Source organism: Lepisosteus platostomus, chromosome 14 (genome assembly GCF_059453375.1).
Source record: "Lepisosteus platostomus isolate fLepPlt1 chromosome 14, fLepPlt1.hap1, whole genome shotgun sequence".
Classification (NCBI taxonomy): domain Eukaryota; kingdom Metazoa; phylum Chordata; class Actinopteri; order Semionotiformes; family Lepisosteidae; genus Lepisosteus; species Lepisosteus platostomus.
This window is the reverse complement of record NC_142624.1, coordinates 40,573,517-40,594,178: the sequence shown is the minus strand read 5'-3', so window position 1 is coordinate 40,594,178 and position 20,662 is coordinate 40,573,517. Positions and strand designations below refer to the sequence as shown.

General features: G+C 35.0%; 1 protein-coding gene across 4 annotated transcripts in view; it reads right to left on the bottom strand.

Moving 5' to 3' along the window:
* LOC148649503 (low-density lipoprotein receptor-related protein 1B-like) overlaps nt 1–20,662 on the bottom strand; it is a 469,917-nt gene that overhangs the window by 218,807 nt on the left and 230,448 nt on the right. For all 4 annotated transcript variants that reach the window (XM_088606296.1, XM_088606292.1, XM_088606294.1 and 1 more), the window contains 4 exons: nt 17,270–17,392; nt 15,852–15,992; nt 14,090–14,215; nt 5,179–5,295 (listed from right to left, as the gene is read on the bottom strand). In XM_088606296.1, coding sequence (XP_088462422.1) covers nt 5,179–5,295; nt 14,090–14,215; nt 15,852–15,992; nt 17,270–17,392 — 507 coding nt within the window. The remainder of the gene's footprint in view (nt 1–5,178; nt 5,296–14,089; nt 14,216–15,851; nt 15,993–17,269; nt 17,393–20,662) is intronic.

Below are 20,662 nucleotides of genomic sequence, written 5' to 3'. Positions count from 1 at the left end.
TGCAATAAGTATCTAAACCCCCTATTCAACATCGCCAGCTAAGGGTTGCAAGGAAGAAGCCTTCCACGGGTGAAACACAAAAACCCATTACTTGAATTTTCCTAATTTCATGTTCTATGGTGTGATGAACATCAAGCTTTTTGGACATGCTCATCAGTGTGAATTCTGATGTAAGAGAGTTCTGCTCATGTTATGAAAACAACAAGAACAAAAGGTGTGTGTGTGTGGTGTGTGTGTGTGGGGGGGAGTCTGTTATGTTTTAGGACTGTTTTGCATCTGTGAGTCCAGTAGAATCATTGACTCCCAACACGTACCTGGACATTTCGTTCAAATGCTTGATTTTCTTTGCCACAAAGCTCAAGCTCTGGCAAGCCAGAATGACATTAATTTAAATCAAAAATCCAAACTGACAAACAGATGGCTAACTGTACTCAAATTAAATGCTTGCTAGCCACCACAATCTCTAGACATCAATCCAATCAAACATCTGTTGAGCATGTCAATATAAACTGAAGAGTGCAGCTTACAAACAAAAAACAAAGGGTGCAAAAGACCTAGAGCAATTCGACCTGGAGGAATGGTCATTAGCTTCTTAAGCTATTTTCAGATGTATGTTTGAAATATGACTATAAACTATGATTGCAACAGATATAACATATTGTAACGCAACGGGGGCTCACGCGGGCGCCCTTGCCGCATCTGGTCGGCCCAAAGTATAGGTGGCTCGAACCCAGGACTTCCGCGTCTCTCTGCAGCGACCTAGCCCCGTGAGATAGAGAGAGATCTCTCCACAGCCCAGTAGCTGTGGTCCTGCTATCACAGGGAAGGGCGGTGACGTCACCCGCTCTGGTACGCCGGGTCTTACACAGTGCCTGTCGGCCGTAAGCGTTACACTCTCCCCCGCTTAAATCGCCGTCCCCGGCGAAGGGCTATCCCATCCCGCTCTGACACCAATGTAACGCAACGGGGACTCAGGCGGGCGCCCTTGCCGCATCTGGTCGGCCCCATCCCGACTGGAGGCTCGAACCCGGGACTTCCGCGTCTCTCTGCAGCGACCTAGCCCCGTGAGCTAAGGAGATGTTTGAAATATGACTATAAACTATGATTGCAACAGATATAACATATAGATGTAAAACTATATGTTTTGCATAACTGTTTTGCTATTTTAATTCAATGAGAATACTTTAATTAGGCTTAAATTATGCTATTTTGTGGACTGATCAGTTGAAAACCAATTGTTTTTCTCTGTGGGACACAATAATGCATTCTATTATTAAATGTATTAAGTTTTTGTGTCAAATATCTGGACTCGGTGTGTCAGAAAGAAAGACACTGCTATTGATTTGACATTGTTTGAGATATTATACAAACAGCTCTTTTTGAAGCTAGTGTCCAATTACTGTTAAAACTTCACATTGATTGTTGCTTGACTTAGACAGAGATCTTTAAAGAATTGTTTACAAAGGAGGTTTAGCATATTGAAGTTTATTTATGCTGTACACATTTTCCTTGTATACATCCCTTTTAAAACAGTACATTATTTTCATCCTTAAATAATATTGTTATTCATCTCATTTTTATTTTAACTATTTATTACTATACAGTCTAGACTGCATAGCTTAGAATGAAAACAATATTGACAGATAGTGACAGCTCTTGCTGAGCAAAACAAATGGGCACTACAAAAAGCCAAACACCTCTGTAAATAACCAACATCTGTTAGTTAATTCTTACAACATGGTTTAAAAACAAATTGTATTCTTTCTCTCCAGTCAACATGAATTCACTGGAAAAAAATAAATATTGTTTTTCATTTAAATGAAGTGGATTCTTGGTAATGTGCAAATTAATTTTAGCAGAGATCAGCCCCACTTTTTATCAACACAAGAATTACGTTTCAGTTGGTATTATGAACTGCATACCAATTAATGGAGATTTCAAAGCAGTATTGAGTCCAAGATGAATGTACATTCAATATGGCTAATGCTTAGTATTTAATAAGGCCATCTCTTGGTATATTCATGTAAATCTGTGGCAAAGCTTTCCTTTTACCCAAGTAATTTAAAAACATACTGCACTGACTTGAAAATGTGAAATGTGAGTGTTTCCCCCACTTGCTTGTCTTGCAAATTGTTTTCCTGTATGTCTTGCTGATCTGACAGGATTTATTAGGCCACATGTTCCTGTACCTCACAGACACCAAACTACAGTATGTACTGTATACTGTAGACTTGTTGCTTGTTTAAAAAAAGTACTTGAAAATAAGTATCTGCTGTCATAATAATATGTTTGAAAGCATTTTATTTATTTTGTGAATGTGTTGTTTTGGTCCTTTCCCATGAGCAGTGTTGTTTCCAAAAGATGCACTTTTTTTTACAGGTTTATCTTTACATTACAAAAAAGAACAACTCTAGCAAAGTTATCAATTTAGGACAAAAAAAACACCTGCAAGTCATGTTAATAAATAAAAAAGCTCAAAATTGAGAAAGCTTTCAAAACAGTTGTGTCCTGTGGTTCTAGATTGTGCTGTATGTTTGTGAAAACATATTTGTCAATGTTCTTATTTTAAATAATATTAAAGATCATTATCTTTATTATATTTTTTAAGCCCATACAGCTCCTTAATAACACTTTACAGGATTTTCAAACACCCTTTTTTCCTTGTTGAAAATGATTTGACCATATACCCAAATTAAATTGTACCATTTCTAAACGCAACATCCAACCTAATAGGACCTTTTGTTCCAAAGTCTTCACACATCCCTTAGCAGAGAATATAATAGTTACATTATTGAGAAAATTACTTCCGAATTGCTTTTCTTTCATTTTGTTCTGATTCACCTGGAGTGACTCTTACACTTAAAAACAAGTACCGCTGGAAATACTCCACCAGGGGGGATGCAGAATGTATTTCACTAGTGTTTTTGAATGCTCCTCTCAGATAAAAAAGAATGACAAATCTAAATTCTTATAGGCAATAAAATTGCAGTAAGCAACCACATTAAAGAAAATTAGAATTCTGTAAGAAATGGCTTTAGCTAGAGTGTGGTGCATTCGAAGTAAGAGATGTTGTGGAAGTTTTCACAGGGAAAAAAAAACAACTAATATTGTTAAAGCACTGGCTCCTGCCACAGTTTACAGAAAAGCTATTCAGTTAGGAAGGAATAATTTAAGGCAACTCATATTTCAAAGGAATACTACTTACAGTAGGAGCTATAGATAACACGTTTGAGTTGCTACAGTAGCAAAAACATCCACACTGTTTATTTTAAAGAGAGGAATTGTACAAACTTTTTAAGGTCTGCATACTGCGGTTATTACAATATACGTCCAGATGTGTACTAGATGTGTTTCATTTCCACAGGACTGTCCTTTAATATTTTTCTTGCCCTTGACTCAAAGCGAGGTTGTTCGGATGTGGTTACCCATATTTCTGAAATGCTTGACAGAATCTGTAACTGTAAGCATTTTTACATTACCTCCATTCTGTCTAAATGTATCAGCTTTTCACTGCATTGCCTTTTTTCATGAACATGAATACAAGGGTAAGACTTTATAATAAGGTTAAATAAATCCCTCATTAACCTCAAATTAATCCTTAAAGATGGTATATTGATGGTATAATAATACATATCTGTTCATACTGTATATACACTACATATAATAAACCTACTCTGTCCTCCTCCCAGTGGTGAGCATATTGGTGCTGCACACTGGTGGTGGTGGAAGGGTTCTCCATTACCATATAAGTGTTTGAGTGGATTTTGAGTGAGATATTTTTTATTACTATTTTTGCTCACCTCACACTGAAGATTTCTAATGGTAAGTTAAAATACATGTATAAAAATAAAGATCCCCCCTCTTGTAGTTATGACCATCTCTTGCTGAATGGTGAATATTTAATGCTTTTCCTCAGATTTGTCCCTGTGTAGTTCTGAAAGCTTCTTTAGCCTTCATAGCTGAAGCTTTACTTGAAAATCAGTACCCGACTAAGGACCTAACAGGGAGTGAAACACCATGAATGCATTATCGCATATAAATAGATCTCAACCAATTGTGTGGCTTCTTAAGTTAATTTTATGCACCTACAGTACATTGATTTAGTTGTTCTGGTTGCGATCTGCTTCAGAATGCGGTAGGCTGCAAAGGAACATGTAAAGGTTAATTCCTCACTGAAAAATAGTAAGGAAACACACATGAAAAAAAATATATATTTTTCAATGTGAAATTAACCTTGTTCCTAAATTATTTTTAGGTTTTACCCCACCAAAGGGTATGAATACTTATTCAATCAGAACTTTTTCCATGATTTTTTATATTATCCATTTAATAACATTAACATTATCCATTTAATAACATCAATGTTTGTTTTTTAATATGTGAAGCAGGTTGTATAGTAATTATTAAAGTAATAGTTAATTCAAAGTGTCAGGACTGCAAGCTTTAAATCAACAAAATGTGAAAAAAGGCATTATATTACAACAGACATTTATACATGAAGAGCGGTAAATACTGTATAATAACTGATCTATTCATAATAATTAAAAAAAGTTAATAATATATTAAGGATTAATGAAGGTTTTATTACTGAACAGTATTATAATGTGTTACTAATATAAGGTCTAATTTAGAAACTAAAGTTAAAAACTGTTTTCCATCATTACTCCTCCTCAGATCTCTGCTCTGTTTTTCTGTAGTCTAATTTATCTTTACACACGTTCCAAAATCAAAATATGCTGCACTTGTTTGTCTGAGAGCGTCTTTCCCACAAATCAAACAAAAAAATTCCCATGACAATTTGTGAGTGAATGAAAGGAAGTCTGTGTGTGGGAGGGGGTGTTTGAGAAATATGGCATTTTGCTTTTTTCTTCATTTCTTCAGAACCCTTTTGAATCACAGAGATTTCTTTTTTATCATCATCCTTATACACAAGGTTAACAGCACTAAAAACGTTAAACTGTTTTAGCGACGAAATATAACCTTCAAATCAAGATCTCATTTCGAATGTATATTTACTATTGCATGTGTTGGATCTATTTTTAGGCGAAATGCCCACCTGCTTCAGATTCTTTCTGCAAAGAATCTTAAAGCATCAGTTCATACGTACTGTATATCAGAGACATGTAGCCCTTTGCTTAGGAAGCTCACTCTCGATGGGCATTCCCATCACAAACTCACCACACGAAGGAGCTTCATCGGACTGGTCTCCACAGTCATCATCTCGATCACAGAGCCAGGAGACTGGGATACAGCGTCCGTTACGACAGGCAAACTGGCCAGGCTGGCAAGTCTGAGCTGAGGGGAAAAAGCAAAAGCAGACATCAACAATAAAATGCAAAGAAACCTGCAAAGCAAGCAGAAATCGTACAACATACTGTAGCAAAGGAAATACAAAATTAAGACTGTGTGCATGGATAAGAAGATAACTAAGGAGAAGAGACAATACAGTTGAAAATAATGTACATACAGTATGTTACTAATATGGAAGTTTACAGTAGTTTCATGCTGCTTGGCAAGAGATTTACATCATTTCTTAAAATTCTGATAATTTTGCAAATAAATTCCAAATAAAATTGGAGGCAAATAAACAATCCAAAAAAACAATATTATACAAAACTAAAATTATATTATTTTCTTGCACACCACCCTCAACTCAAATTAAGTTTTGATTTAATTGCAACACTAGTGTTTTGTATAAACACATTTTAAAGGGACGATATAAATCCATCAACACTGTTATACCCTTACTTGTCAGAATCCCAATTAATTTGATTTATCTTACTTGTCTATTTTCCAGAAAATTACATTCTGAATGAGAATTTAAAATAATTGTTAAATTCCCGTCCTGTCAGAGGTGAAATGCACTTGCTTTCCCTGAAAGAATAAAATATGGCCTTGATGTGGCACCTCTTCTACTGATAGCAAATACAGTGTTAAAGAAAGAAAGCAAAAAATGATTACAATCCATATGGTCATAAAGAATGTCCAGATAAGTCCTCTCTTATCACTTCTTGATTGAGGAGCTATATTCTTTAATAATTAAATCGGTTGTGTCTCTTCTAGATGTCACAGACTCACATCCTATGATGCAATTTGTCGCTCCAGGAAAGAAAATGCAATGATAACAATCAACACAAATTACAGTACATATAAGAAACTGAAAGAATCTGAAGTTGAATAATGAGGTTTATTACAGCTTTGTAACTTCTTGTACAGTACATGTAAATGCAACATCTTATTTAATCTACCAAGTAAAAAAAAAACCCTTATTCAGCCGAGGACTGAAGGAGTTCTTTAATGCACAGCCACCTCAGTATGTATTAAAACTGTTAGTAACCTGCTTTTGATTGTCACATCCCTCAGGTTTCAGTCATAAGTCCCAACTTAAAAAAAAACCTGTTTTATATCAATTCTGACGCACATGGAAGGATAAGCCACAAAATCCTCCATTTGCTTTTGTATCTATAGCCAGCGATCTCAAGCCATCCATCTGGAACTCATTTTGCCATCACTGATAGACTTAAAAGTTTGGCTAGATCTTGCGTTAGTGTCAATTCAATGCAAAACAAATTCAAAGACAAGAAATCTGAGAGCCAAGAGACACAGGATGTTTTGACACCAGCAGCTAGCGCCTTCCTCTTCAAGCAGAACTTGCTTCATTTGGAAGTATGTTTTCTGTAAATATCTGACTGTCAGGAAATTTATTAGGATTTTATTTGACTTAAAATTTGACCACTCAAAGCATTCCTAAGCCGCATTTACTCATATGCCAAGAACATGTAACTGCAAAAAAGAAAAATAAAGTATGCCAAAAGTTTCAATGTCACAATCTAAAAGAAGAGGAAGATATATCTCCACATACTATATACAGTATCAGAAGAAAACATCCATCCATTATGCGTAAGGTGTTTTTTCCTGGTTAAGGTCACAGCAACTCAGAGTATATCCTAGAAGTACAGCATCCAGGAGTGACAACACCCTGGATAGGACTCCAGTCCATCACCAGACACGGAGCACATAAGGACAATGAAGAGACACTAAGGATAGGACAACTGATTCACAGTAAGGGCAAGGGCATAAGAAAGGTTACAGTATATAGGAGAGGTGGCCTTCTGCCTCACCTACAGTAGCTTTTTTTTAAAAAAGTGAATTGATCTAAGGATCTTATTCAACTGTTTCTTAAAAGAAGAGTTTTGACTTCAACCACTTGGCTGGGTAACTAATTCCATACTCTCACAACATTTACAGTATGTAACAGAGTGCCTCAAGTTCAGATTCAAACATACTTCTACAAATTTCCATTTTTGATCTGCTGTTCATGTTTCAGTCTTGATAATGAAGTATGCATTCACTCTGTTTTTGTTATGTTTCTGCAGTTGTGTGTACATTTATATTCTTTTATTAATAGAACAGTTCAAATTGAACATCCAAGTTGTGATTATTCAGTTTAAAAGTTGTGTGTTCATCAATAACATATTGATGCATGCCAAATTTAGTACTTTACTGCCCAGAGAAGATTGATAAGTGGCACTTGTGCAGTAGATGTTAGTGAAACTGAAGCTTCATTAAATCTGTTTTAGTATTTCTTTAAATCTGCTTTGATTCCATATACATACTGTAATTAGGGGAAATTTTGATAGTGGGAAATAAAAAAAATATATAATCATATTTCTGAATCAAATGTTATTGATTTATGGATATAAATACCAGCTTTATATAGCTGGTAGTGGTAGTTGAAAATTAAAAATAAGGTATCATTGAACAGTATTCAATGAAGAAGTACTTCATAAACATTTTCTTCCTTTAATTCTTTAACCCTGTCACTTGCTGTGGTTATTTTGAGAAAGTTTTGACATGCTTGTTTTAACTAAATGTCCCATGGACACTTGCAAGGTTCAAAATAAAGACAACAAACATTTACTTGAACAAACATACAGTAAGTCACATAATTACTTGCCAAATCCAAGAAAGCAGAACTTCTGCAAGATGTAATTTTTGCAGACAGTTTCCCAAGCAGTTTTTCAGGGATTTTCTACTTTGTTTTCCTGTTTTATTTGGAATTATCTGTTTGTTCTCTAATTGATTAACTTCTTAAATACACCCCTTTAAGTATGAAATTTGTTTTTTCCTCAAAATTTGTTTGCAAATTTTATATTTCAATGGTATTGATTATTTTTAATACATTTCAAATACATTATTTTTGTCAACTACTGTATGTTACTGTCATGGTGAAGGTGGTACCCTCCTGTCAGCTATGGTAATTATAAATGTATTTGTCTAAAATAAATTGTTTTTTAATTACATCTATTTTGTTTTGTTAATTCACACAAAAAGAGTAATATTATCTAATTCGCTCAAATTCATAGTTTCTAGAGGTTTAATCAAAATTCCTCTTTAAACAAAACAATCTCAAAATAAAAAATACTGTAGGGCAAGTGAATACCCATGATATTGGAGGACAGAGTATGTTCCTGCCCCCACTCCAAAACACTGCGAACAATTGACAGAAATGTTAAATTACCCACTGTTGTTTTTTGTCAACGGACAGCAGACCATTACTGTATGCTACTGAATTTGCAAGAGGAATTAAGGGGAATCACTTCAATATAGAGCAATGTGTTGATTTCTACCCTAGATTTTTTTTTATTTTTGTTATTGTAATTTACAATAAACAGTACATAAATGTAGAAGTGTTTAAAAATAGACCAGTTAAAGAAAATACTAAAATCTGTTCAGTTAATGTCTGTGCTCTACTGTCCTGGGTTTTACCCAGTCCTATATACTGTAGGTTCAATGAGCTCCAGTGATTTTCTTCAAGGAGAAGAAGCCACAATTTTGCTACAATATGCCAATAAGTACAACAAAATGTTTTTGATTTATATGTTTTTTTTGTGTGTTTCTCAGTAATTCTGTGTAAGTTTCAGATCGGTGTTTTTTCTTATTTTATTTTCAAAACACTTGGCTTGAAAGTAAACTAATTTGTTTGCAAGCAATTAGAACATCAGTAATTTATTATTTGTTGTTTATATATTATATTAATTTACAGTATAATGGTTCTTTGTAGTGTAAATGGAAAATGAAACTTTTCGATCTGATACTCATGGCATTAAATACATGAAGAAAATGCATTTCTCAGTATCCCACATATTCAGTTTATATATAAATAATTTAAATAACTGATGTTATAATTCACTACTCAATTTATTTTGATCTGACAAATATTTTATGTATTTAATTGCTTTTAAATATGATATTTTAAAAGCAACTGTGGATCATATTTTTACGATCGAAATATAATTGAAATTATATTTTTTCTAATTAATATTTAATTATTCTGTATGTATTTAAAATATATAATTCTGGTAGTGTTATACGGTATTATACAGTATTATAACGTCCTTCAGATGAGACGTAAAACCGAGGTCCTGACTCTTTGTGGTCATTAAAACTCCCAGAGCATTTCTCCAGACATCCTGGCCAAATTTCCCCTTGGCCCTTATCAATCATGGCCTCCTAATAATCCCCATCTAGGAATTGGCTTAATTACTCTGCCCTCCTCCCCACTGAGAGATGGTGTGTGGTGAGTGTACTGGCACACTATGGCTGCAGTCACATCATCAAGGTGGGGCTGCACACTGGTGGTTGTAGAGGGGAGTCCCCATTACCTGTAAAGAGCTTTGAGTGGAGTGTCCAGAAAAGCACTACATAAGTGTAAGCAATTATTATTATTATGACATACAGGAGTTGTGTGTTACATGGTATTTTTTTAAAATGGTCACTAGGACAGTATGATGCATAGTGCAGGAAAGCACGAATGGGTTAATAAACATTTAATACTAAAATTTAGATTTACTTTTTACATAGTATGAAAGATATGTTAAACGTCCTTCTTTAAAATATTTATAATTTGCAGATGATATTTTTGATGAGATATTTAAATACTGTACTAATTCGTCAGACAACCACACATACTGTAGCTGTGGTACTTTAAGGATTTACTGCACTACCTGGCAGTTTTACAGAGTACTGCATAGAATATTGACAAAAATAGAAACACCATGACACGGTATTGTCCGTCATACCACACTACGGTATACTAACTGACACCTTGCACATTCTATTGTAGATGGCTGCATCTGTACAGTACATCACCAAATTTGGAATTTTCTTCCCTTAGCTGTACTCTGAGTTCCATTTACTAATATTTCCAAAGGATTTTGTTTTGTATCCTCTTGCTGTGTTTATATTTTAAAGTCTTAGCAAAAGCTACCAGCTCATAATAAGTAATTAAGTATGATACAAATGGAGAATATTAAAAACCATGTTAATGCCTGTGTTTAAAACTAATATACAGTAATTCAAATAAAAAATGACAAAGGACACAAAGAAACAAGGAATATTCTTCTATAGCAATAAACATTACTAAAATGTCATGTAAAAGCCTTAACAGAATGTAGCTTTAAAAGAAACTATTACAATTATATTATCAAGAAAATAATATTTGATAGAAATAAAACGTCAGCAGAAAATGTCAAGAAAGGCGTGAATAAAATTGTTTGTAACACCATTGAGCAGTTTATATTTTATTGCAGTCTAAGTGTAGCCTGTAGTGCCTCTTTGAGCTGTGCTTAGTACTTTTAATAACAACCCCAATTAAAGTTATTTGTCTTTATAAATGTCTATGTGTATTAGATGATAGGCTGATAATTCAATGCAAAGAGCATTTCCATTTTAAAGGCCTTTCATAGCAGTAATGGCTTGAGAATACACTGTATTCAAGTACTTTATAAATGCAAGACATGTCCCTAATTTGCAATTCTTGTCCTGTGTCCTGAGGGGATTGTCCATGAAATCCTGTGTTATTCTCTAAAAGAAACGATGGTAATTGCATTTTATTACATAATTAACATAAAAACTAAATCCTCGTAAAAAGAACTGGAAATGTCTTTCGGAGACTTAAACCTCAAAATTATTGATTTATGTTTGTTGATTTATGAAACTAAAATGTAAATTTATTTTTTACAAAGTATGAAAGCTGTGTGAAAGGTCCTTCTTTAAAATATTTAAAAGTTGCTGATATTTTTGAAATATTTTAATGTGACACAACAACTTTTTATTAGTTTTAAGTACTATTCAGGTTTATGTCAGAGCACCATATCTAAACACATGATAAATCAAGATATTTTATATCAGCTACATAAAAACTGATCAAATGAAATATGAAAGGTTTTAAGACTGAAATGTTTCATTTGAGATAATATTCATCACAGACTTTTTGTACAATTCTTAATATGAATTTATATGGACGATGTAAGTAGCAGAATTACAAACAAGTGATGGCAATTCTTCCCATTGTGTCTCTTTTTACAGACTATTTACATTGTTTACATAGTAGTTACCTATTGCTATTAGGTTATTTAATTCAGTAAATACATATGTACTCACTTGTGATTACACATAGCTAAAACAATCTGTGTTGAATTCTCTCACTGCTGTATATGACACATTTACTTTGAAATAACTGCCATTGTCATAAAGCTGCCTCTCAGTAAAAAAATGTTATCTGCATTAAAACGTGGGATGGTAACATTGTAATCATGTGCAAGTATGAAGGCTGATGGTAAATTAGTGAGCAATTGTACACGTTTTTTAAACAACTTTTGATGTTACGTTTTCCTTAAATGGAACAAATACCTTACAAAACCAAAAAAATGTGTCCCTTATCCTAGCACCACCCTCTGCCAGAGTTTACACAAAGATCCGTAAAACAAAGCCAGGCAGTTACAAGAGCAGCCTGCATGAGATGCACAACAGCAAATTTACTTTCTTCGCAGGCTACAGGTTTTTGGTGCCAGCAGTCAGGTTCTGTCCGTGTTTTCAGTGCTGTTGTACAAAGTGTCATACAGTACGGAATAGCCATCTAGTGTAACAGTCTTTCTGTGCAATAAAAAGCCAAGATGCCCAGACTCTTGAGGATGTATTCTAAGTTAGTGGGGCAGCCACTTGACAGAGCTTTCACACTACAAGAGTATTGTATGTTGAGACTAGCTGTTACCGAGACTATCTGATCCCTCACGCGTTGTGCACAAAGAATACCAACAGACGTTTTAGACTCCCTCCAACTCCTTCAATGTAGATGTAACAAAAGGAGGACTTTCTTTATCCCAAATTCGACTACTAAATAAATAAGTTCACAGTAAAGGAGTATTGGTTCATGGGCAAGTGCAATTACTGGTGAAACATGAAGGCTATTGTGCAATTATAGGGGCTTAGGATGATTGTTAAAGGTTCTTTAAGGTTCTGGTAGCCTACAGTATGTGGATTCCTGTAGAAGTGGGGTATAATTACTATGTATGGGCTAATGCCCATTACATAAATGTGTATTTATTTTTAATGTAATGTTTATTTGTCTTGTTTTTGGTTTTAGTATGTCTGAGTGTAAAACATACTGTAGCTGCTTGGATGCTAAACAAATGTCTGAGAAGTAAGTATTAAAGTATCATAAGCAATCCAGTCAGCCCCACACACACACCAATGGTGCCTGAGCTCTCACGTCCTGGCCGATCGATTCTGGGCCCTGGAGTGGAGTGAATTTGTTTGTTGATGGGATGTCGATTAGAACTCTTAAGAATGGTTGTTTCTCTAAGTCCGTTATTCAAAGTTGTTTCCCTGGTAATTCAGGCGGCACAGCCACCTGAATGATGGTGGTTTTCTCAGTTAGGAACCACAGCAGTGGACAGAGGTAACTATATACTGTACGTAATGGAAAGTGTTACCCAGCTGACTGCCTTTGTGTAAGAGGAACTTTTTTTTTTGCCACATGTACAATTTCTATTTTTTAAAAAGGATTAATAATTTCTCCATAGATCAAACAAAAATGGTTTGCTTGAAAATGATTGTGCACATCTCTTGGCTGAATGTGTATTTTTAAAAAATGTTTTTAATTAAACTGTCACCTTTCAAAACAGAAGGACATGCCATACTGTACATGCTAAACATTACATTGACAGTTAGCAATATGTGATTTGAGAAATCAAACCATATGTTCAGTAATTGCAATCACTGTATTAAAGCCAAAAGAAAAGCCTTGACAACAACACTACCACCACTTTACTCTATTTCCTTTTATAAGATAATTGTGATGTTTAAAAGAAAAAAATCTTTGTATGTGAAAAAACATGAAAATCTAAAAGTTTAGTGTCTGGAAAATGCGTTAACCCTGTTCTTGAAAAAAGTGAAGTTTGTGAAAAAGAACATTGATGACAGTAAGCTGTCTTACTGCACCTTTGCCAATTCATGGTGCAATCAATCCACAGTGGAAAGAAAAATAAAAGATTTTTGTCCTGTGCAGATTTGGTAATATTTAATCCCCTAAAGCATTTCATCACCACCAACTGCAAGGTAAGACTGAGGATTTAATGCAATTTCTTCTCTCCAGTCTCACCACCAATTAGATTGGAGGCCTAATCAGCAGATATACAGTAACTGGAATCCTGGGCCCTAGAGGACTGTTCTCAAAGTGTGTGTTTACTGAAGGTTTTTGCATACAGTAGATAGCTTTTGGCTGGTGTTCCACTCTGTCACTTAGTTAGTACTGTAGAATTAAGTCTTGGGATTATCCTAAAATGTGGTTTGCTGTCAACTCAAATGAATTCCACTCCACATTGTTGTTTCCATCAGCAGGGATCACTGCACTGCAGTGATGTACTGTACAGCCTCTTGATACCCTCACTGTTGCTACTTCTTGTGACCACTATCATGCCACTACTGATAATCCTCCTGTGAATAAAGCTGCCACCGCAAACCTATACCCAACAGCGAAGACTAACAGCACAAGACACAAATGTACTGAACGTACATCCCTAGGTGATGCTCCACTGAGAGCTCTATATATCACAAACAGTGGCGCACAGGAAACAAGCAAGCAGCAGGTATTAATATTCCACAAAGTAAGTCAACGGCCCAGCAGGACTACTGGGAATGGAAAATATGGTGCGCACATGAAGTACATGAAGTTTTACAGTGCATGAAAGGAACGTCTTATTGCCAGAATATAGAGCTAATTCTGTCCATATAAAAGGCACTGTACCTGAACAAGTAACGTTGGACTCATCTTCATTATTCCCACAGTCATTGGTTCCGTCACATAACCATTTTTTAGGAATGCAGCGGTTATTCAGGCACTTAAACTGGTCAGCAGGACAGCTATGATTATCTGCAAATACAGTATACTGTAGTTCAAACCATGACACAGTACAATTAAATACTGAGCAAATATCAATAAAATGCTTCCCAGTTACTTTGCATATGGGTTTGCATTGGGGAGTAATATGTTTCTTCAATTGTTCAGGTGTTTCCATTGTCTTTAAAGCAACCACACACACACAAATAAAATTACAGGGATCATGATCAGGACAATGATGCAGCCTGTGACATTCCCATTTTCTATGGTGCTGGATGACTCCCTGAAAACACCTGGGGCACTCAGGAGGACAGAACAGGTGGGATGGATTCCACAGATACAGTATGCACTGTTCCACTATTTTCTGCAATTCCATTAAGATCTTTTTCTTTAGCATTGAAACATCTCTTTAATTTAACTAAGCTCAAATAAGTGGTTCAAAATTTTACATACTGAATGCTTTCAAAAGAAAAGACTAGACCCATTCATTCCAATGGGTATTCCAGTACCTTGAATAACTCCAGTCACTTTAATTGACTATTATTTATTTCAGCTAATCAAAGCCAGGTTTAATGAGTGGGACAAATTATAAAGGAAGACTAATCATATCATTAGATAAACTAACACCTTATGGCTGACAGCATTGAATACAGTACATTCTGTTTTTTAATTTTAATTGGAATTCCTACTGAAATTCCTCATTCTATCCTAAAAATGGTTACAGTACATAATTAAAATGGTCATAATAAGCAATCATGCAAGATAATATGCATATGCAATGTGGATAACTATTTGGAATTAGACATTTATTCAGCATTCTGTAACATTAAGAATTTTATATAACAAAAAACATCTTACTGTATCCCATCATCCTTAGTATTAATTTTGTTTGCAACTTTTGTAATTGCAATTTTGTTTAACAATCTGTAGAAAATATTTTTTTAAATAACCTTCCTCCATGTGGGACTTATAACGTGATGCATATTCTGTGAATATATATGGTATTATACTTGCAGTATCATTATGGCTTATATATGTGTAACAGACTATATAATGCCATGTAAGTCTTCAAAGGAAGTGAAATCCTAAAAGCAGAGCGCATGAAATAGCTTGTGTCTTCAAAGGCTGGATTGTATGGCAGTAGTGCGGGATGAAACAGCTACAATGACAAAGCAGCTGGAGGTGAAGTCCCACACTGCGGTGGCTTGGAGTGATCTGTGCTCAAGCCATGAATTGGAAGTATGCAGTCCTGCTGTACATTCTATTTTTCCAGCCTGGCCAAGGTGTATTTTAGCCAAAAACATTAATGGTTGTCCCCAAAAATACCAATAATGTCCAAGTGGTACTTTAATGGTATTGGTAATCACATACATATAGTATCAATGTGTTCTGTATCCTATGAGAATTAAATTTAATTTAAAAAATAATTCTGAAAAAAAATGTGCACTTTGTGGATAATATCAAGGAGGCAAATTGATTTTTCACAGTCATTTTGCGGACTGAAGTTCTTACCTATTTAAAGATTATTAAAGCCTGCTCATTGTAAGAAACCATTTATAAAGTGCAGTTAATGCCTTGGAATACTCCAGGAAAGGAGAATTTATGGTATTGAAACAGAATTATTTTGCATTCATTTTGAAGACATACAGAACTGAAATGAAATACATACAGCAAGTGGCCATGTCTTCATCACTGCTATCCAAGCAGTCATCATCTCCATCGCATTTCCAGCTGGCATGAATACATCTCTTGTTCTGACATTGAAATTCATCACTTTTACACAGCTGAGGCACCAGGTCCCCTGAAGTCACTTCAAAAAAAGAATTATATTTCAAAGATTAATTTTTAGTGGCTGTTAATACCAAATTGCTCAGATTCACAAAATGCCATCCATAAAAAATGACTATGGAGTTTGAAACAATTTGTCGTATGAAGCATGTGGAAATCTCTGGTCTCAATCATGGGTTACTGTGCAATTGAATTAATTGGCAATTAAGTTACTTTTATTGCTTTCATTTTTCCTTTCCTCATTTGAAAAATGAGAAATTATGCTTTGTAACATATCAATAATAGGCCAAGAATACTTTGTGAATGCGTATTCAGTGTACACAGTGTACACATACATATGTTGCAGTAAGAGCATTTGCAAAGGCATTTGTCACTTTTGTAACACTATTTCGTTACAGCTCACATTCACTGGGGAGAACTACTGTATGATGTGTTTGGTTTAACATTCCATGAACAAAACACATTTTAATACAGACAAAGACACTAGGGATTTTTGTAATCGTAGCTAAGATCAGATGTACTTTGGGATGATATCTTTTGATGCTCCTCTTATACAGTATTTGCATATTTTCACATTTCAAAACTCACTTTAAATTGTAATTCAGCTGAAACCAAACATTGGCATTTCTCTCTTTTTTCAGGTCACTTGCTTTGCAGCTTGTCCGTCCAGAACTTTGTACAGTGCTTTATGTGAAGTAGTTATAGTACACAGGCAAAGAGAAACATTTTGAAAGAGCTCTCTCTGAGGCAATTTTGCCCTGGACACAGTGTTGCCAACATATCTATTACATGAAATAATCACTTACACAGTGTTTATTGACATAAACATAAAGCATAACAAACTGGAACAGTGTATGAAGTGTGTTACAGATAGGCCTTTTGTTCTAGACATTTTCTTGCCTTCATATTAATTTGCGTTCTGTAGTAGTCCTTTCCATCGGATTCACTCTACCACAACATCATTTCTTATTTGAATTCAACATCCTCCCAGCAGTGCACAATTGGTTAAGCTGTAGCAAGATTGGGTGCTCGTGTTGGCCAGGGTATCCCCACTTCATAAAACACTGCCCCTTTGTCACTCAAAAGTTGAATCCAAGTCACAGAGCGAAAGAAGATGGATAGTCCTGAGATTACATTTTTGTTACAATTATATGATGGCACTGCAGATTAAAATGTGGTCACTTCCAAAAAAAATAATACTTCCTAATCACTTTACCCTGACTCAGATTCTGATTTACAGTATTATCCGTCCACAAGGAAACATCTCCCAAACAAGATTGTACAGTATATCAGGCCTACTTGAGCAGGTGACATTGTTTCTCTCCAGGTGCTGGTTGTCAGCACAAGCGCAGACTCTACCGCCAGGAATAGCCAGACACAGGGTGCTGCATCCTCCATAGTTAACACGGCAAGCATTGTCCCCTGCATAACAAAAACGTAGAGAGTTATCATGCACATTAGTAGGTAAACACTTGATCTGCAAAGCAAAAATATTTCTGTTTTTCATTTCAGTGGAAATTTAAAATTGTATACAGTATGAGTATCTGTGTGAATAGTGCAAACACTGCTGTAATTCTAAAAGTAATCCAGCAATTAATACTTCTAATAATAGAATAATGATTTAAGAATCCTAACAGGCAAACAAGATCCTCACAAAGTCAAATCTTGTTTTCAAGATACCAGGACAGCACTCACATCCATCAGGCAAACTCAGTGTCTAGAATGAGTGGCTTGACACTGCTGGATGGTTTTTGTTGCAGATACTACAAATTCAAACCTAATTCATATTTTAAAATATGAAGAAAAAATTAGGAATAATAACAGCAAAAGAACATTATTTGCTTCTTTGTACAAATTTCTTATTTTTCTTCTTCTTTTTATAAGAATATCAGTGACTAATCAGCAGCCTTTTTCCAAGAATGACTTGCAATACAGAACATTTAAATTAAGTAGTTGAATTGCAAAACCATTTTCATTTTAACCTCCCCTAGGAGGGTTAATTTTTACTCTCCCAACAGGAGGTTACGAAGACAGATGCATTAATGGCAATTTAAAAATAAAATGTCAAAAGATTTATTGGAAAAGGTTTTAAGAACTTTATTCTTAAACTTTATTTAGGCATAATTCCTATTTTAAACTTGACAAAATATACAGTACTTGTAATATATGGACAATCAAATAGCTTTGGCATAATCCATTAAGCTGAGTCCCTTTTTCACATGAAGCAAATCAGCAATAATCAAAATGGAAGAGGTCTAATTAATCTCGCCAATAGGAAGGACAGAATCCTGTGACAGCCTGAGAATTCATTTTAAACCCCTCTTTTCTCAACCTTCTAAATGAATGGAGAGCTGCATCAGTGTGTAAGGTAGAGGAAGAAGTACAGTAGAAAGACAAAACAATGTTTCTGTTGTTGAGCCTTCTTCAGATGTTGACTCAACGACAAAAACATTTTTCTTTATTTCTACTTTTTTTAATGTGAAATTAACCTTTACTTGTTGTCATAGACATTTTTACAACAAGCAGAAACTGCTTTCACTTAACATAAAAGTAAAATGCATGAATTCTCTTACTGGTGAAATGAAAGTACACCAATTAATCAGGAATGTTTGAGCTGACTGTAAAAAGTGAAACACTAGCTGAATCAATGCACGTACCACAGGCAACAGTTCACAAGAAAATGATTAAAAGAATGAACAAATAAGAAAATCAGATAGGGATTTTGAATATTTATACAATGTGGAGTGCTAAATAAATAAAAAAACATCATCCGCATATTTACTGTCCAATTTGTTATAGTGCTTGGACTCCCAGTGTGTAGCGACCCCCTCCTGTGTAGTCTGACAGGTGCTTATGTGTGTCAAAGACTTTGATCACTGTTGCTTCCATTACTCCTTCACATCTGGATAGTTATAAGCATAAACAGCATTTTATGACTGCTTATGGGATTACAGGATAAACCCCAATGCATTTTTAACTTCCAGGCCATATCTCTCATGTGTGCTATTTCTGTATTCAAAAAGGAATTACACTGCAAGATAAATGAATGTTATTATGCTTCTTGGTCTAACCACCCAATTTAAGTAACTCCCAGTATGAAATAATAAATGGTTAGCACAATGCCTGCATTTTTCTTTTAATAGTGGCTGGCTTTAGATAATCTGATTACTTTCTTAATGGTGAATATGAAAACAGACAAATATGACAAGACAACATTATTAACAAGTGGATGTTCTTAGAACATAAATTCCTTATTTGGATAATAAACTCTTTTCTTGAAGCCACAAATGACAATGCTGTGGTTCTATTAAAATGTTTGCAATGACAGTGTGTAACATTACAGTATAATAAAGCACATCTTTTCACTGCAATGTTTCACTTTATGCCCAGAACAGAATCACATTGTTAAAGAACAGAGGGCTGGGGGTGCAGTACAGATGTAAATTAATGTACAGGCCCTTCATAACAGTGAATTTTCTTTGCAATATTAAGGAGTGTGTTCAATTAAATTCAAAGAATGGAGAAAGTTTTGAACAACGCACCGAATTGCAAGCTAATAAACAGTTAACAAAAGTGAAGTACCACTAACACAAACCGCATAAGAAAAGCTTTCCTCTGAGGCTTTGTGTGCCACATACAGTATCTGTCCAAAAGCCAATTTATTAATTGACCAAGCAAGCAAGAATCACAATGTTTAAATTCTCAAACTGAGACAGAAAGAAATTATGTTTTGGAGTTGTTTTCAATGTGCATGATTCAGGAGCTTCCTGCACACATGGGAACCAATTTGAGATTTGCTTGTAAGTAACTGGTTCAATATACAGTTTGATAACAAACAGAGTGCAACTTGTAAAGTGTAACACTAAGCCTCTTCTAAAGCATAACTGCCTAAAGAGTTAGATCACTGATGAACAGTAGGTCTGTGGACGTGACTGTATATAATTAGACTGGTATTAATGAGCAGCTGAAACTTCCTCTCAGCCATCACATTAGCCTGCGACTGTCTCAATGTCTTTTTTAGAACAAGGTTGTCATTCAATTTAAGTAAAGATAGTAGATAGTCAGCATGGAACTTGACTTTATACAGTATTAGAATGTTATCATCATTTCTTTTCATAGATGGTCTGTTGTACAATATGCACTGTAACTAGAAAAAATACCTTTATTCAGAGCCTTTCAAATTAAACATTCTTTAATCTAGAGCTTCTCTACTGAAAGGCAGAGTACTAAATCCTCCATTACAAATCTAGAAAAACTATAACCTAGATAACATTTCATAAAACATTATGCAGGTGAAAAACACAGAAATATGGTATCCTACAGTAGATATTGCTATTTAAGAATTACAAATGTCACTGCCTCCATCCATCCATCTGTTTTATAACCACTTTGTTCAATACAGTGTCATGAGGAGCAGGTACCTATTCTGACAAGCAACAGGCCTGAGGCGGGGTACACCCTAGAAAGGACACCAGTCCATCGCAGGGCTCACACACACAGACACACACCAGGGCTAGTTTTCCAAGAAGCTGAGTAACTCCCCAGTACAGTATATCTTTGGACTGTGGGAGGAAACCCCTCTACCCAGAGAAAAAACACTTGAACATGGGGAAAACACAAAGACGACACCCAAGGTCTGGAATTGAACCCTGGGAACCAGCACTGCGATGCAGTAAGGCTAACCACTGCGTC